The following is an 18215-nucleotide window of genomic DNA, read 5'->3' as shown; positions in this document are numbered from 1 at the left end:
TTTTATTATTTATTTATTTTCAGTGTCCATCAACGCTTCTCACTGACTCCACCCCAGTAGGTGGCGGAAATGCACCAAAGCTGGTTTGCCAACCGCCATTAAATACAGAAAAAGAAGAAGAAGAAGAAGAAGAGCTCGGCATGGTTGCGCATGTGATTATTTAGATATCTCATTTATAATGCCGGGTTTATTTATATATTGTTTTGTATAAACGTTTTTTTTTTGGTAAGTTGTGATCTATTAACTCGCGTGTTTGGTCGTTTTAATAACTACGCGCAGTCTTTAACGATGCTTATAATGTTCATACAGCGTTTGTCTTTTTATTGATTAACGTTATCTTTACCATTTCCATGTGTAACGTTACATGGAGGCAGCGGTTATAGTTTACTGAATGAATTGTGAAGTGGATTTTGTTGTCATTGGTGAGGTGTCATTGACTCTAACGTCTTTTTGTTTTGTGTTCTCAGATTAAGAGTATTTGCGATACATAATGGAATGTCAGGGCAGAGATTTCCTCAATTCACCTCCAATGAAAACTGTGCGTTTTGGAGGCAATGTTGCCAATACTTTAGCTAAACTACAACAGGTGAGTAGGGCCAGATTGTAAATACAATATAAAGCTAATACATATCACTGTCTGTTAAACTTTCCCTGACATGTCTGATGTGACGTCTACAGGGCGACTCAAGTGACTATGAACTAATAAAACATCAACTCTCAGATCCTGATATTAAGGCAAGTATTACCTTTAATGGATATTTCAGGGTTCCCATGCTCAATATTGTGTTCAGCTCGTTTTAGTTTAGGTAAATGTTGACTCCATTCAGGTCAATAATAGTGGCAGTGTTGCCTCGGTTCATCAGTTAAAGTTAAAGTGATGTTTAGTTTGTTTATTTAGTTATTCTCTCGAGCCTTAATGATTCATTGGCAAATCAGTCTGAATCAAAATTATGTATACAAATTCTAATTTAGCAATAAGCACAAATGTTTGGTGTGAGAATACTGGAATTTGTTTAAACATGCACAATGGAAATTTGCTTTCTAATTGTTATATTTCTCATTGTAGGATGCTCAAATTATCAGCTGGTTACAGGAATTCAGGGTTTGTGTCACTCAACTTGGAAAGGATCATGAGCAATTAATATATGTTGTTTTGGTGAGTGAAACAGGAATATGTCAAATGTTAATCAAATACAGTAATGTCACTTAAGCTGTAACACATGACATGTTTCCCCACACAGAAGCTGCCATGGCTCGGTCGCAGTCAGGCTGTCGTGGAAGAATATCTGGCTTTTCTGAGTAATCTAGTGTCGGCCCAGACGGTTTATCTCAGACCCTGTCTCAGCATGGTCGTCTCTAATTTTGCACCTAGTAAGATAATTATTATTATTCCTTCACTCCATTCACTTTGTTCAGATCACTTAAAATCATGTTTTGCCTTTTTTCCAGAGAGAATAAGAATACAAGAGGGAAATGTGGATATTTCAGATTCTGATGACGAAGATGAAAGTTGGTGTATTTCATTATATAACTTCTTGTGGTTTGTGATTTAATTTGTGATATTGACTTTTAGGCCTGTCACGATTATAAATTGATTGTATCGTTGTGGTTATTCCACCTAATCGCAATTATGTGAGAGAACTGCAATGGTTGTGCAGTTTAAATTTCAACTAAATTTTCGATTCCAAATAATGAAAATTATTTATTAAAACAAGCAAGCACTTAAAAAATGCCATCAATAGAACTTGTGTGTTTAATCAGACTGCGTTATATTATATAATAAAAATTTTACATAAATATTACTAAAAAAAACTTCTTTGGTTTACACTCTACGTGACATGAACAAAACAGAATTAAATTGTCAAACGCAAATATTTGTATAATTAATCGTCAGCACAAAATGTGTGATCGTGACAGGCCTATTGACTATTGCTTTTGTTGATGTACCATTTTATTAATACTTTGGTAGCACTTTAAAAATTTTGATGTAAACCAAAATGCCAAACAACGGCAACTTTTATCATATCCAGTGATTAGTTTCTGATTAGTTTTCTGATGAAACTTCCATTTGTTGGTGAAATGATGGTTTGTGAGACGTAGTTCCAGAGAGGCGTGTTACGGGCGTGTTTTAGAGAAGTGCTGTGGAGCTTCTGGCCCGACAGTGGACACGCAGCATGGTTTTGGGCTCAGTGCTAAAGGTCCAACAAGGCTATTAGCCCAGCCCGGCCCGTTGAAAGCCCTGGCTCGCACTGGGCCACTAATCGACCTTCTACTCCACTCCATAATTCACTGTTTCTTTTCAAATTCACACAGATCTGCCAAGGACTTTTGATCAGTGTCATCAAGCCTTACAGCTGATTACGAGATATGTTCCATCGTAAGTGTCTCACAAAACCCCCCAAAGCTTCTTTTAAACATTTAGCAGTCCCTAATAAACTGCCTCGCTCTTTCAGAACCAGTCGCTTCCTGATGCCAATCCTCTCTGACAAGTTCCCTTTTGTGCAGAAGTCCACCAGAACACTTGTGAGTTATTCACAGCACTTGAATCCAGTACTTGAGTAAAGTAATGTGATTATATGTGTGAATGTGATTGTACTGAGACCGTGCTACCTGTCCACACAGGAGTGTTATGTGCACAACCTGTTGAGGGTTTCGGTCTACATCCCTGACCTGAGGAGAGACATTTTAGAGCTCATCATCAGCAAGATGCTCACCCTAGATGTAAGTTGCACTGTACTGATGATGTCTTTGCATCCGTGTCCGTGCAGATGTTTGACTGCTGTTTTTTTTTGTTTTGTTTTTTACACATTTAGGTTAGTGCACCACGGAGTGAGATTGAAGAAGTGGAAAGTGGAGCTCCGCAAGATGCCAGTGGAGCATCGCAGGATGAGTGCCTCTTCAACATGGTGAGTCCAAAACTCTAATGTATAACACTCACATAAAAGCACAAAAAGCCATACTTAATGAAAGTGAAATTTAAATTGATCATGTACTTTTCAGTCGTTTTAAACATATATTGAAGAATGTTGTGTAGTTACTGTTTTACTTGCAGTGAATGTGAGTGGGAGCTTTCAAGCTTAAAAAAGAGCCAATATTATCATAAAAGTAGTCTATACCAGAGGTCTTTAACCCTGCTCCTTCAAACACACCTGAACCAGCTACTCAAGGATCGCTTAAAAATCACAAGCTGAAGCAGGTTAGAAGTAAACTTTGCAGGGCAATGGGTCTCTAGGAGCAGAGTTGAAGACCTCTGGACTATACAACTTATTTTTATAGCAACACAGCAGGTTTGTTTGAGGAAATGGGCTAACTCATTTGTATCATAGTCTTTCTTTTAATGTTTGAATAGTCATAAATCTACTCTTTTGATATGGTTGATTCAGGATGAGGAAGAGGACTCTCCAGTGAATTCAACACCTGATGGAGCTGTAATGGTCCATCCCATGGCAGAGAGACTGGACACAATGATGACTGTCCTGCTGGCTTACATTAAAGACATGTGCCATGTTAATGGTCAGGGAATTACCATTTTATTAACTCAATAGTGTTGTTGTTGTTGTTGTTTAAAGGGATGTCAGTTAAGAAAAATGTTTAATCGCAACTCGGTTAGCACATTCAGTCCTTTTTTTAGGAATGAAAATATAACCTTTCAAAAGTTTGGGGTCAGTAAAGACATTTTTAATCTTCTAAAATATTTTTGTTTATAATAAATTAACTTTCTATTCATCAAAGAATTTATTTTGAATTACACAAATACTAAGCAGCACAACTATTTTCAACATTGGTGATGATGATAAATGTTTCTTGAGCATCAAATCATCATAATAAAATGATTTCTGAAGGATCATGTGACACTGAAGACTAGAATGATGCTGAAAATTCAGCTTTGCATCACAGGAATAAAGTACATTGTAATATATATTAAAATAGAAAACACTTATTTTAAATTGTAATAATATTTTACCGTGTTTGCTGTATTTCTGATTAAATAAATGCAGTACTGGCGAGCATAAGAGACTTTGAGACAAAAACATAAAAAAATCTCCAGCCCAAAACTTTTGAATGGTAATATATGTGTAATGATTGTGTGAGCCAGTTTGTGTGGATGACTGCAGAATATATATATATATATATATATATATATATATACACATGTAAAGAAGAGTGTTAAAATATACCAGCATTAATATATAACTAATGACTAATGTGCATTAATATTATACATATTTTTCTTGTTTGTTCCAATCTCATTAGGCTCTTTAGATATTGAGAAAACCAAAGCTCTGTACAGAGACCTGGTGTGTGTGTTTGATAAGGTGGTGCTTCCCACTCATGCTTCCTGTCACGTGCAGTACTACATCTTCTACCTGTGCAGCTTCCATCTGGTAAGGTCCCATTCTCTCTCATTCACAAAAAAACAAAAAGCATACCTAGACATCAAAAACCTTTTTTCTTTTTTTCAGGGTTTGGCTGAAGCTTTTTTGGATCACTTATGGAAGCTGTTACAAGGCCCCAACCAGCCCCCCATCCTGAGACAGGCCGCTGCTGGGTACATGGGCAGCTTCATGGCAAGAGCCAAGTTTTTGCCAGTGTCGTACGTGACTTTATCATGCAGTTTTATCTTATCTAATACATTGGAGTTCAATATTTAATCATCTTTCTTGGCAGTGGTTTGTTACCTCGATTAGATAATTAAACATTAATGCCTCTTTGTTGGTGTCTGAGAAAGAAAAGGGGTTTGATTGGACACGGGTACCTTTATTTGTCAAAACATAATTTGAAACCTACATGTCAAAATTGGTGCTGTAGAGTTTCCTCTCTCTTCCATAGGACAGTCAAGGCCTGTCTGGACCTGTTAGTTCCCTGGCTGCACCTCTACATTGACAGTCAGGACACGGGATCCAAAGCATTCTGTGACATCAATCTCCACGGCCCCTTTTATGCAGCCTGCCAGTCTGTGTTTTACACACTGATCTTCAGGCACAATGTCATTCTGGAGGGCAGTCTGAAGAAAGGTCAGTACATGTGGAATTTAAAGGTGCCATGTGTAAAAATTGAGGTAAAAATATCCAAAAAATGAGCTACACGCATCAAAAGAATGAGAAGAAATAAGGGCGATGATGTCATTAAAAAAATGTCAAGTTATAGTGCTGCAGAGATATCAACCTTAATTAGCATTAGCATTACTAGCCACGGCCCGACAGGTGTCGTAATACCAGTTTCGGCCATGGGAGGCGGTATGCGGGCAACATAACCACCAGCCAACCTACAATACACGAATAACTCGCACGGCTTGTGGGCGTACTTGAACCTGATGTCAATCGTGTGGAAAGTACAGCCCACTACTTCATTTCAATTCAGGGAAGAGAGCGGAAGGATGGCTGAAGCCCTTGGCAAGAGACCCCATCCCACCACCACCCGCAGCAGGGAAAAAAACGCGCTCTGAAGCACAAATCAAATCATATAAGAAAAGGGCCGCTCGTCGCGGTCCGGGCTCGAAAGCGCGGGGGACGTCGAGCGAACTGCAGCGCATAGCCCTGTTTTACAACGTTCAGCACCCATTCTGACACGCCCGGGATCGCTTCCCAGCTTTCACACGCATAGCTAGGGGCAGAATGGTCTCTGTGTTCTGACCGCCGCACTGCGCGGGTTCGAGAAACTGAAACGGAGGTATCAACACGGCGCGCGCGCCCTCTTTGTCTGAAGAGTGCTGCTCGCTGACGACAGCAGCCGGCTGTTTCACATTCAATGACTCGGTCGCTAAGGACGGAGAACAATTTGTGGCGCGAACAGGTCATTTGTAGCCTACTGTATCTTTCAACAGTGTTCGTGTTTTTTTTACTATAGTAGAGATGATCGGTTCACGTGCGCTGTCTGATGTTGACCAATGATGTTGACAGAATGCTGTCTGTCAAATTAATTTAATTCAAACAATGTGTATATACAACTCAAAATGTAATATGAACAAACGAATATGCACATATTCACTGGTAAAGGTGAAGGGGAGTAGCTTGAAGATGTCATGTTTCAAAATCACTTGACATCACCCAACGTTTCTCTGGAGGCAAAACGTCCTCTATTAGGCTTCGGCTATGGCTCTAGGGTTGTTGTGAAGGTAGGGGCGGAGAATAGAGACTATGCCGTTTCTCGTCTGTTACTCTAGAGTAGACCAATTCACTTTATGGGGGTATACTGCCCCCATCTGGTATGGAATGTGGAGTATGACTTGATTTTTTTGCCAGACAATACACATGGCACCTTTAAATCATTTGTAAGTTGTACATTTTTGTTTTCCTGATCTATTAATTTATCAAAAAATGCATGCACAAACAATGACCACTTTTAAGCATGAAATTTATTTTGAATTTCATATTCATTTATATATTTTGAGGGCCTTTAAGTCAAAATTATAAAGTAAAAAAATAACCTGATAACATAACAAAGAAAAAAAGCCTCTTCACTTCAAAGGGATAGTTCACCCAAAAATGAAAATTCTGTCATTAATTACTGACCTTCATGTCATCCTCATGAGAGATGCTGACGGACTGACGCACTATAAGCAGAGGCCCGACTTCAGCAGAAATGGACTGCCGCGTTCTTTAGAACATTTGTAGTACATTTGTGTGGAAGATAGGTGCAAGTGCTGTTGTGCTGACCCTTTAAAAACAAAACCAAACATTAAAAAATCTTAATTTAATAGTGAGACGAGAACCGCTATGCATTTTACTGCCTTCTCCTGTGTCGTTGTAACCTTCTTTGATGATGCAAACTAGGGCTGCAACAATGAATCGATAAAATCGATAAAAATCGATTATCAAAATAGTTGGCAACGAATTTCATTATCGATTCGTTGTCGCGCGACGCGGAGATGTTTAAAAAAACAAAAACAAAGAGCAGAGCTATGATGCGCCGGACTGGACAAAAGCGAAGCGAACTCCGCGAGCGACACTGTGCTTGAGACACGTGTGTTTGCGCGCGAGTGTGTACGCACGCGCAAGAGAGACAGAGTGTGTCCGAGAGCGAGCGATATAGTGTGTTTGCGAGTCTATTTGCGCGCAAGAGAGACAGTGTGTCCAAGCAGCACTGAATTTTTCATTCTTTACTCGAAGTCTAAATGACTCAGAGAAACTTCACTATATGCTCGGAAAGGATGAGCTGCAAAATTATTTTTTTAATTAATTAATTAATTAATTAATTCAAAATTACATTTATTTTTTTAAAATGATTTATTGTTCTGACAGCTCAGGTCCCTTAAACAAAAATATACATATAAAAAGTCCTATATATTTGGCAGATGTAAAGCATACATGTGTATGTTCTTTGTTAGTCAATTAAAAAAAAAAATACTTTAACAGCTCAGGGATGTTCAAGGAGCAACCTGTTTGTGCACTTTCTGAAGATTTTTTTTGCACTGTGAATTTGCACTGTCAGTTCTGTTTTTGAATAAAGGGTTGGAAATTAATGCTTTTTTATTTTTATCCGATTAATCGAAAAAATAATCGACAGATTAATCGATTATTAAAATAATCGTTAGTTGCAGCCCTAATGCAAAGCACCGTGGTTTAACTTTAGACCCAAATAATCTAGCACGGGGAGGGAGAGCAATTTAACTCTGGTTCGGACCAGGCAATCGAATTAAGTGTGAAAGCACTCTCAAAGATCAAAGTCCTTTTTTTTATTAAAGTATTTTAACAAAAGTGCTTCATTGTGACGTTTGTCTGCCAAAACAAACTCGTGTGGTCCAACCAACATGCAGAAAAAAAGGGAAGTGATATAAAGAGGACCCTCTCATGACTATGTCAAGGTCAATAAGTCTCTTAAAATATCAGATAATTTGATATTTGTTTAGTCAGTTCAGGTTGTAAAATAAAAAATTATAGTACAATTAATATAAGCATGTTATTACTTTTTTTTATTTGATGGTTGCACCACATGTTTTGTTTATATTTCATTGTAAAAAAAAAAGATATTAGTAAGAATTAACATGAATATGAAGAGTACATGTCTAAGACCTTGACAAATGTGTTTGCTTTTCTTTATGGTGAACACTTTGACCATAAATTTGACCATTCTGCAGGGTTGGCGTATCTTCAGGGTTTGAATCTAGAGCGTATAGTGATGTGTCAGCTCAACCCTCTGAGGGTCTGTCTACCTGCTGTCACCAACATGTTTGCAGCCATCACCAGGTACAGCACGAGAGAGATATCGTTCATCAGGTTACAAAGCTTTATGAAATTAAAGCATGACAAATGAGGGCAATTTCACCCGTCTGTTGGCAGGAAGTACCAGCTCGTGTTCTGTTACACCATCATTGAGCGGAACAACCGGCACTTGTTGCCAGTGGTGAGGAGTTCAGTGGGCGGCAACTCTGTGTACACTAACACAAACCCCCTGGATACCTTCTTCCCTTTTGATCCATATCTCCTGAAAAGGTATGAAAATCATGTCCATTTCGATCAATATCTGCACTGGAATAATAGTTCACTGAAGGTTTATTTATTTGGTCATTTTTACAACAGCTCTGGAAAATTCATTGAGCCAATCTACCAGGTGTGGGAGGAGCCGTCCGACTATGTGATTCAAGTGCCCAAAAAGGAAGTGAGAAAGGTGACCCTGACCTGCATTCACAGTGGCCACAAAGACGATTTCATTTGGATACTTAAAATATCTTTTTGTGACGTACAAGTGAAATAGCTTCGGGAACTAGAACAAATGCAGGGAGGGACTTGATTTTGTTCATTGGGAATTGATTAGATGGTTATGGCTTGCTATTGTTATGATGTCATGTGAGTGACAGGTTGTCCCGCCCTCTCACCTGTAAACACTTTATCAGAGAAGGGATGTTATTTTGATTAAAGATTACGAGGGCATATAAAATGTGCATGGATAAATCATTCATAATAAATACATCAATATTCCATAAACAAACAAACTAAATGATGGGTGTCAAATAACACTTTGATCTTCTCACAGGGGTCTATGGAGGAGGAAGATGACTTTCTGCATGGAGAAACACCTCATGGAGACTCAATAATGGGCATGACTCCGGGCTCTTATGACTCCCATCTGCACAGTCCGCGGAGTGTGGGCTCGCCCCCCATCTCCTTCCTGCAGCGGCCTTTCTGATCCACTGCTGGAGTGGACAGCTGGTCACAGATGGGTTACAGACTTCACGCCATGAGGGGGCGCTCAAGGAATGCTTGTGCTAGCGCAGATCTTTCTCTTGACACAGCAGCATTACTGACCCCAGTGTTTGTCAGTAGTTTTACCCTCTACTACACTTTAAGACTGCATAATATAATACAAATGTGTTTGTTGCATATTTTAACTATATTTGTAGTAAAATGAAAGAAACATTGGTTCTCAAGTAGACAGTCTAATGTTTTTTTTTCTGTTTTCAGGAGACTCTCGAGACTATTGTAATTAAATTATCACTGAGATAGTTAGCTATTTTTGGTAATATTTTCAGCTTGTTCTGAAAGCATTGGAGAGTTTGTAGTTTACTGGTGGTGTATTTCATTGGTAAATGGGCATCACTTCCCATGTTATAAGTTTGAGGTCTGACTAAATCTTTGTCTGTTTGTACAAAATATTTTGTAGGAAACTGACCATCATTTAAAGATGGAGTTCTGTTATTTGTTAAAATGTTATTGGAATATTTGGACAACTTGTCATATTCTGTACAAATTTCACAACATGCAGTGAATATGTTCTGAATGTTGTGCAACATTCAAGAGTTTTTGCACTCTGTAAGATAATTAACATGAAATAATGAAGTGGTCATGCTATTTTATCAAAATGTTAGAAATATGTCATTATTGATTGTTTTCCTAAAGGCATATTACTTTATTAATTTTTTTTAAATATAATTTTCTCCCACCAAAAATCCAAAATGTATTTAGTATTTTGAGTGATACAATATGAAGGTCAATAATTGCATTTTTATCCTTAAGCTAGATATATATTACTGTTCAAGTTTGGGGTCAGGATTTATCTATTTTTTTTAAGAAAATTCAGCAAGGGTGCATTAAATTGATAAAAAGTGAGAATAAAGACATTTATAGTTTTACAAATTCTGTTAAATAAATGCTGTTCTTTTGAACTTGCTTTTCATCTAAGAATCTGTAAAAAAAAGAATCAGCAACTGTGATTTATATATATATATATGTGCAAAAATAAAAGTTACTAGAAGGTCAAATTTGGTGATGCATCCTTAACAGAAACTGTACATAATGTGAAAATGTGCATAGTCATATCTTATAAAAAAAAAAAAAAAGCAGATATGCAAGCTGTTGCAGATTACACAAGCATTAAAACTGTGTCAGCATGCAACCCTTGGTTGCCAAATAAAAATGTTAAAATATTGTATCATGAGCCAGCTGTGGCACAACAATGTATACTGGCACATAAGCATGAGTGGATTTAAAAATAACAGACAAACCCTCTAGTATTTTGAGTGTCAAAGCTCTACCGAATTCCACAACATATAATCATACAAAAACACACATGACACATTTGTTCTGACTTTAATAAAAACATTACAAGAAAGATATTTAGGCCACACATATGATGCAATCTAGTTAAATCACAGGACTACATGTCAGCATTTGTAGAGCATGTGCTGTTATTATAAACCACCTGCATAACCGTACACCTCTATCCTCAGGAAATGAATGATACCAGCTTATTACACATTGATATAGGTGATTGTAGATCCTATACACGCCAAGACAAAACAGCTGAATACAGTGTGCTTATGAAAACAGTAACCTGAACCATGTGCATTGTTCAGCTGAATGGATGCATTCGGGGTGGAACGCTGCAATATGACCCCCATTACTTGATTCTAGTGCCATGACATCCAAAATCCCCCTCAGAACTATCAGTATAGTCACGAGGACACTGAGATGGAGCAAAGTTACTGTCCATCTCAGAAACAAGCCACGAAGGATCCCCCCTAAAGCACTTAACAGACCATACCTGATAGTAGTGCAGTGGATGCTGGGTGACATTCGACCGACCTGTACCGCAAATGCGTCCGAGCACAGACTGGCGTGATCGGCAAATACACGAAGAGGACATCGAAGGGTTCGACGGCAAGATTTACAAGCTTTATGACGGCAAGCGCCCACGTACTTAGAAGCGAGCATGTCTATGTGTGTCTGCATAATAAAAGATTCGGACCGAAAATATAAAATCTTCAAAACGTCATAGCACTTCTCAGAACAGATACAAATAAGCATCATATCAAATGATGAAAAGTGGGGACTGTCCCAAAAATCCCTAAATGAAATGAAATACATGTACTGTATAATATAGCTAACTCTAAAAGAGAGGTCAGCTGCTCAGCCACATGTGTTTTCATTGCAGTGGTTGAATGGGGAGATATATGTCTGAATGCTCTCTTTCTCATTCTGAAGAGATCATCTTCCTAACTCTTCGTGTTTTGCACGGCACACGCTGACACGCTTGAAATCGCATTTGAGCATCTCAAAGTCGCCTCTGCGGTTAATAGTGCCGTTTGTGTTTCAGATTTCAATCCCCTTGGTTGGTTTCTGCCTTTACATTATGACACTGAGTAATGCTACGTATTAAATAAGTACATGGACTGCATTAAAAAAAAAGGAGTATCAGTTTGATCAGTAGAGCTCAGGCCTCTGATACCACAGGAGTAAAAACCACACTGCAGAACTTCAGTCTCTTATTTTCCACAGTATAGTTTCAGTTCAGCCTTGATGTTCTGAATGAGAGCCCGGTTTGTCTGTCCGTCCCAGACGCTTTACTGACCTCTCCGCTCTACTGCAGGACCGCCAAGGACAGGAGGTTGTGGCCAGTGAACGAGGCTACAGGGAAAAAGAGAGCATGATTGTAGATTATGTGTGGCATTACGTAAATCTATAATATTCTACTGTAAATATGATACTGAATCTGAAAAATGTGCATGTTGCATTCTTTTCAGAAGTCATATGCCTATGCCATATTCCCTTCAGAGTACACAATTATTATTTATTTTTTTACTGTTAGACTTGAGTGAAGAAAAAGACTCATTTTCAAATTGCCATAAATCAACATTTCAGGAAAATGTTTTGGGGTTTCTAATCAAGATTTGACTTTCAAAACAGGGCATGGCTTTTATACATGTCCCCTGTAGTGGACACTAGGAAGTAAAGCATGTTTATCAGGCATTTTGAGAGATGCAGCAAGTGAATAGGGAAAGAGATTATATATCAATATTCCTATGAAATATTTGAAATGAAAATGTTGCCCATTATTACTCCCATTATTACACTTCTTTTTTTTATTACATGTTGCCCCAAGAATACATTAGCATAACATATGAATACAATATCATTATTATCATATCATAATTCAAGACAATTAAAAAACCTAGAAGTGAAGGGTCTTTACAGCCTTTTAATTTCCAAAATATGTGTGTGTTTGCAGGAGCGTATTATTTATTATTACACGGCTCTGTGGCATCCAGCGGTATGTTACTCCCTGAGAACAACCGGTAAAAACTGATAACACAGGCTCATCTGGGTAACTGAAGCCAGCGCTTTACGCTTGCTAGGAACGTTTTGCGTTTGGTGAGCTAATAAAATATGAAAACTCAAATCATTATTTTGTGAACGATTATTTATTTATGTCATAGTTATCGTGGACTATCGTAGACAGCTTCAGCTTTTTGCGACTATTGGTTTGTACTCTGTTTAAAAAATCTTAACTGTTTGTTATTTTATAACCCATTACAGTTTCATCTCTGATCAATATCTCTTATCTGCATAATTATTCATGAGGCAAAATACGTGTAATAAGTGGTATGACTGGACCTTATCCCTTAAATGTCCTGTCTAGTTTGAACTTGCCACGCTAGCAACTGCTTTCTTCGTGAAAGCTTTGCGTTTAAAGAGCTAATAAAATATTTCAAATCAAGTCAATATTTCGTGTCTAATTATTTACTTACGTGGCAAGTAGCAGTGTGATGAGCGGGATAATGTACATGCGGTCGGTTGTTATCGCAGAATAAACCTGATCCCCCTGTCAGGGTTTACTCTGCGATAACAACTGGCTGGATGTACATTATCCCTTACATAACATTTGGTCCTGACTGAAAGATTCTGATGCATCGAATGCAAAGAATCTTGGAAGTGAAGTGTCCATCGGTTTCGTTTCAAAGGACCTTTTGAAATGCACCCTTGGCTTCTGCTAGGATTGACCCAATGACATGGCTTCCCTGATTGTTCACATTCACATGATGCATCTCATACCTTTTATACTACAGTTAAATCAGATCAAATGCATTCATATTATGAACAGCAGCTACGCTAATTATTTCCCATCTGCCTTTTTTTGTTGTTATCTCGGGACGCCTGTCCCGAGATAACTCAAATAGAGTTTGTCAGCTCCAGTTATGTATCCAGCCTCTCATGGAGACTTCAGATGCCCCAACGCCTGTGATGAGACGACTCGACGCCTGTGAAGAGACGACCCAACGCCGGCGATATGTTATGCCCTAAATTTTATGATTAACTAACTGTATTTTTAGGGGCCAAGCCCCGAAGGGGATAGACCCTATTGTATCCGTTAGTTTTCTTATTATTATTATTAGGGGCCAAGCCCGTAGGGCAAGGCACCTATTGTATCCGTTAGTTTTCTTATTATTATTATTATTATTATTATTATTATTATTATTCCTCCTCTGTAAGTCTATGGCAGCCCCATGAACCGTACATAGGAAAATGATGAAATTTGGCACAGTTATAGATATGACCATGAATAGTAATTGGACCAATTTTTGAGACTCTAAGTCAAACTCTATAGCGCCACCACCAGTTCAAAAATTGAACATTTAAATAGTTATAACTTTTGAACCCTTTGATCTAGGAAAATTAATCTTAGTACACCTGAATCCACTCATTATGGTGATTGCAATCAATATCGTATATTAAGACTCCGCCCATTACAGTAGTAGCCATTTTGAAAAGTACAGTATTAAGTTTTTTTGCTACTACTCATTCAAACTTTGTTCAATTCTTACGAAAATTGGCTCACATGATATTTGGACTGAACCGCACAGAAATGACTGAACAGATTTTTTTAATTCATCTTTGATCAAAAGTTATGCTGTTGCAAACTTAACAAACTCGACCCAATATTGGTTCGGAAGCTCTATCTCGGCCAAAGTTTGATCAATCGAAAGGAAAATTGGTACGCTTCATCGGAACCATGATCTCAGGGTCCATGCCAAATTCGAGAACAGCGCCACCTACAGGTCATGAGATATGAAAAATTGATATTTTGGCCAATAACTTTTTACAGTTTGTCAGAAAATCATGAATGTGGTATCTATGGATTCCTTGGGTCATGCCGAATCCGAGGATGCCAATTTTGTCAGGATGGGAGGTACCACGTGTCCGCCATTTTGAATTTTGACATAATTTGCAATCATTTTTAAACTATTTGACATATCTTCACAAAATTTAGTATGGACCATCGACACAATGTCCTGAAGGTACATGAGAACAATGAACACAGCGCCACCTAGTGTTCCAGAGATATAAGGTATTTTTCAAAAACACTTATAACTTTTGAAAACATTGTTCAAATTTGTATTGATTTATGTCATTATGTTCCTCGGCTTATGCCAATTCCGACGATATCTCATTTGTCATTTTCCAATAATGTGACTATCCGCCATTTTGGAACAAATGAAAAACAGTTTTTTCACTACTTCTCCTTCAAATCTTGCTAAATTTTGTCCAAAATTTGATCAGATGTTCTTTGAACTGAGACGCACAGAAATGACTGAATAGATTTTTTATATTTGCTACCGTTCCCGAGATATTCATCTTCGAAGTTGACCTAGCCTGTGTTTGTTGCCTTATGCTAGTTAGCTTAGCATAATAATTGGTTAGCATGCTAACCAGATGCCATTCTTTCTAATGTGGCTCTTCAGCTATCAGGATAACCATTAGCTTCATTAGCATTAAGCTAGCTTAGCATGCTAATCTCGTTAACATGATTTTGTGTGCTTATTCTTACACTGAAGCCTATCCTCTGCAGCTTTGAAAGTTACGTCCTCTGAGTGGCGCAATTTGATAAACCACGTGTCTCGAATCCCGAACCATTCTGGTCGTGGGTTCGAATCCCGTGTGACACATGCAAGAGATACTGTGGCCAGAAGTGGTGCAAAAGTTGCTTCTATTCAAGATATTGTGTCTTTCTGACAACTTCAATATAACATGCAGTACATCTTTATACAAATTCTTAATTTTTAGTTGATACTCACTTGAACTGTTGAATTTTGCCAGCTGTGTAAATGCATGATTGCCAAGAAGCACAACAAGATGAGGGACAGGCACCTGACCCATAGATAGTGGGTTCAAGTCCGTGTGGGACAACTTTCAAAATGTGTATGAATAATTCCTTTATTATCCAGATAAGAGCAATACTAATCTTTTGTAGGATTGGAAATAAGTGTTTTTTTTCTTCATTCTGTGTTCGTTCTCATCAGAACGTCTGTTCATTTTGATTTCATCCTATCTGTACTTCTGAAGATATCTGTTCTTCATGTACATTCTATTTCTGCTCTTTTTGCCCTTCTGGCTCTGCATTGCGCTGCAGCCCATTTCTTTCTTACTCTTGGATTGGAAATAAGTGTTTTTTCCTCTTCATTCTGTGTTTGTTCTCATCAGAACTTCTGTTCATTTTTCATTTCATCCTATCTGTACTTCTGAAGATATCTGTTCTTCATGTATATTCTATTTCTGCTCTTTTATCTCTTCTGGCTCTGCATTGCGCTACAGCCCTTTCTGGGCTTGGCCCCGTGTTGCTGCTTGCAGCTATATTTATTATTATTATTCTTCTTCCTCCTCTGTAAGTCTATGACAGCCCTATGAACCGTACATAGGAAAATGATGAAATTTGGTACACTTCTAGTGATGCTAATGAATAGTAATTGGACCAATTTTTGAGCCTCTAGGACAAACTCTATAGCGCCACCACCAGTTCAAAAATTGAACATTTAAATAGTTATAACTTTTGAACCCTTTGATCTAGAAAAATGAATCTTAGTACACCTGAATCCACTCATCATGGTGATTAAAATCAATATCGTACATTAAGACTCCGCCCATTACAGTAGTAGCCATTTTGAAAAGTACAGTATTAAGTTTTTTTGCTACTACTCATTCAAACTTTGTTCAATTCTTACGAAAATTGGCTCACATGATCTTTGGACTAAACCGCACAGAAATGACTGAACAGATTTTTTTAATTCATCTTTGAACAAAAGTTATGGTGTTGCAAACTTAACAAGGTCGACCCAATATTGGTTCAGAAGCTCTATCTCGGCCAAAGTTTGATCAATCGAAATGAAAATTGGTACGCTTCATCGGAACCATGATCTCAGGGTCCATGCCAAATTCGAGAACAGCGCCACCTACAGGTCATGAGATATGAAAAATTGATATTTTGGCCAATAACTTTTGTACAGTTTGTCAGAAAATCATAAATATAGTATCTATGGATTCCTTGGGTCATGCCGAATCCGAGGATGCCAATTTTGTCAGGATGGGAGGTACCACGTGTCCGCCATTTTGAATTTTGACATAATTTGCAATAATTTTTAAACTATTTGACATATCTTCACAAAATTTAGTATGGATCATCGACACAATGTCCTGAAGGTACATGAGAACAATGAACACAGCGCCACCTAGTGTTCCAGAGATATAAGGTATTTTTCAAAAACGCTTATAACTTTTGAAAACATTGTTCAAATTTCGATTTCTTTACGTCATTATGTTTCCTGGCGTATGCTGATTCCGGTGATATCTCATTTGTCATTTTCCAATAATGTGACTATCCGCCATTTTGGAACAAATGAAAAACAGTTTTTTCACTACTTCTCCTTCAAATCTTGCTAAATTTTGTCCAAAATTTGATCAGATGTTCTTTGGACTGAGACGCACAGAAATGACTGAATACATTTTTTATATTCGCTACCGTTCCCGAGATATTCGTCTTCGAAGTTGACCTAGCCTGTGTTTGTTGCCTTATGCTAGTTAGCTTAGCATAATAATTGGTTAGCATGCTAACCAGATGCCATTCTTTCTAATGTGGCTCTTCAGCTATCAGGATAACCATAAGCTTCATTAGCATTAAGCTAGCTTAGCATGCTAATCTCGTTAACATGATTTTGTGTGCTTATTCTTACACTGAAGCCTATCCTCTGCAGCTTTGAAAGTTACGTCCTCTGAGTGGCGCAATTTGATAAACCACGTGTCTCGAATCCCGAACCATTCTGGTCGTGGGTTCGAATCCCGTGTGACACATGCAAGAGATACTGTGGCCTTAAGTGGTGAAAAAGTTGTTTCAGTTCTGCACATGATGTGTATCTGAGAAAGGATCTCCATAAAAATAACATGCAGCAAATTTATATAAAAAATCTTCATTTTGAGTACATTTTCATAACTCTCTGTAAAATGAAGCAAACCACAGTGTATGAGTATAAAGAAAATGCTGAGTAAAGCAAAAGGCTATAACTTTGAAGATTGTTTAATCAAATCCGATGTGTAGCAAAGCATTAAACCATGTGAATTGTGGAATGTTCAAAAGATTCCTGTTAAAAAATAAATAAAAAATCATGAAGCCTATCCAAACCAGCCAAACATCCGAAAGGGCTTGGCCCCGGAAAGGCTGCTTGCAGCTTTAATTGTATGTATATTTTTGAAATGCATTTTCTGTAAAGCTGCTTTGAAACAATATGTATTGTGAAAAGCGCTATACAAATAAACTTGAATTGAATTGAATTGAAATTGTTCTTATTTCCAAATGGCATAAGTAATGCCAGTAGTTGTCAAAAAAATTAGCCATGTGACACCTGCATTGGTGTTTTTCAAAACCCCTTGTCAAACTGGGTAACTGACATGCTTTGCAAGGCCAGCAGTTATAGTGAAGGGTTTTGTGGCAGATAAATGAACATTTGGCCTGAGCTAAACTCAGCTGACAGCAGCAGTTGAAGGGAAAAATGCTGATTGCTTCATAACACAATAAAAACGGCCACTCACTTTGAATCACAGTCCTCTTCGGACTTCACAACGCATCCCTCTACGTACTGCGGTAATGCTGCAAAACAACCAAACAAGTTCAAATGAGTTCATTAGAACAAAGAGTCCAGAAACTGTCCCATTCTACCAGATGAAGTCACACTC

General features: G+C 37.9%; 2 protein-coding genes across 8 annotated transcripts in view; one reads left to right on the top strand and one right to left on the bottom strand.

Moving 5' to 3' along the window:
- Positions 1-94: 94 nt before the first annotated feature.
- rrn3 (RRN3 homolog, RNA polymerase I transcription factor) lies at positions 95-10195 on the top strand. The gene is made up of 18 exons (XM_079636927.1): positions 95-225; positions 468-586; positions 679-735; positions 1067-1156; positions 1242-1371; positions 1450-1509; positions 2314-2377; positions 2454-2523; positions 2623-2721; positions 2814-2906; positions 3384-3513; positions 4255-4385; positions 4464-4594; positions 4831-5015; positions 8078-8186; positions 8280-8432; positions 8520-8607; positions 8974-10195. Exons 2-18 carry the CDS (start codon positions 491-493, stop codon positions 9124-9126), a joined length of 1839 nt encoding a protein of 612 aa, XP_079493053.1. The 5' UTR covers positions 95-225; positions 468-490; the 3' UTR covers positions 9127-10195.
- Positions 10196-10509: 314 nt separating this feature from the next.
- LOC307011039 (syntaxin-binding protein 4) overlaps positions 10510-18215 on the bottom strand; it is a 69648-nt gene continuing 61942 nt past the window's right edge. For all 7 annotated transcript variants that reach the window (XM_079636305.1, XM_079636306.1, XM_079636301.1 and 4 more), the window contains 2 exons: positions 18072-18129; positions 10510-11843 (listed from right to left, as the gene is read on the bottom strand). In XM_079636305.1, coding sequence (XP_079492431.1) covers positions 11780-11843; positions 18072-18129 — 122 coding nt within the window. In that variant the 3' untranslated portion in view covers positions 10510-11779. The remainder of the gene's footprint in view (positions 11844-18071; positions 18130-18215) is intronic.

Source organism: Phoxinus phoxinus, assembly GCF_949152265.1.
Source record: "Phoxinus phoxinus genome assembly, chromosome: 1".
Lineage (NCBI taxonomy): Eukaryota > Metazoa > Chordata > Actinopteri > Cypriniformes > Leuciscidae > Phoxinus > Phoxinus phoxinus.
This window is presented reverse-complemented; position numbering and strand designations above follow the sequence as displayed.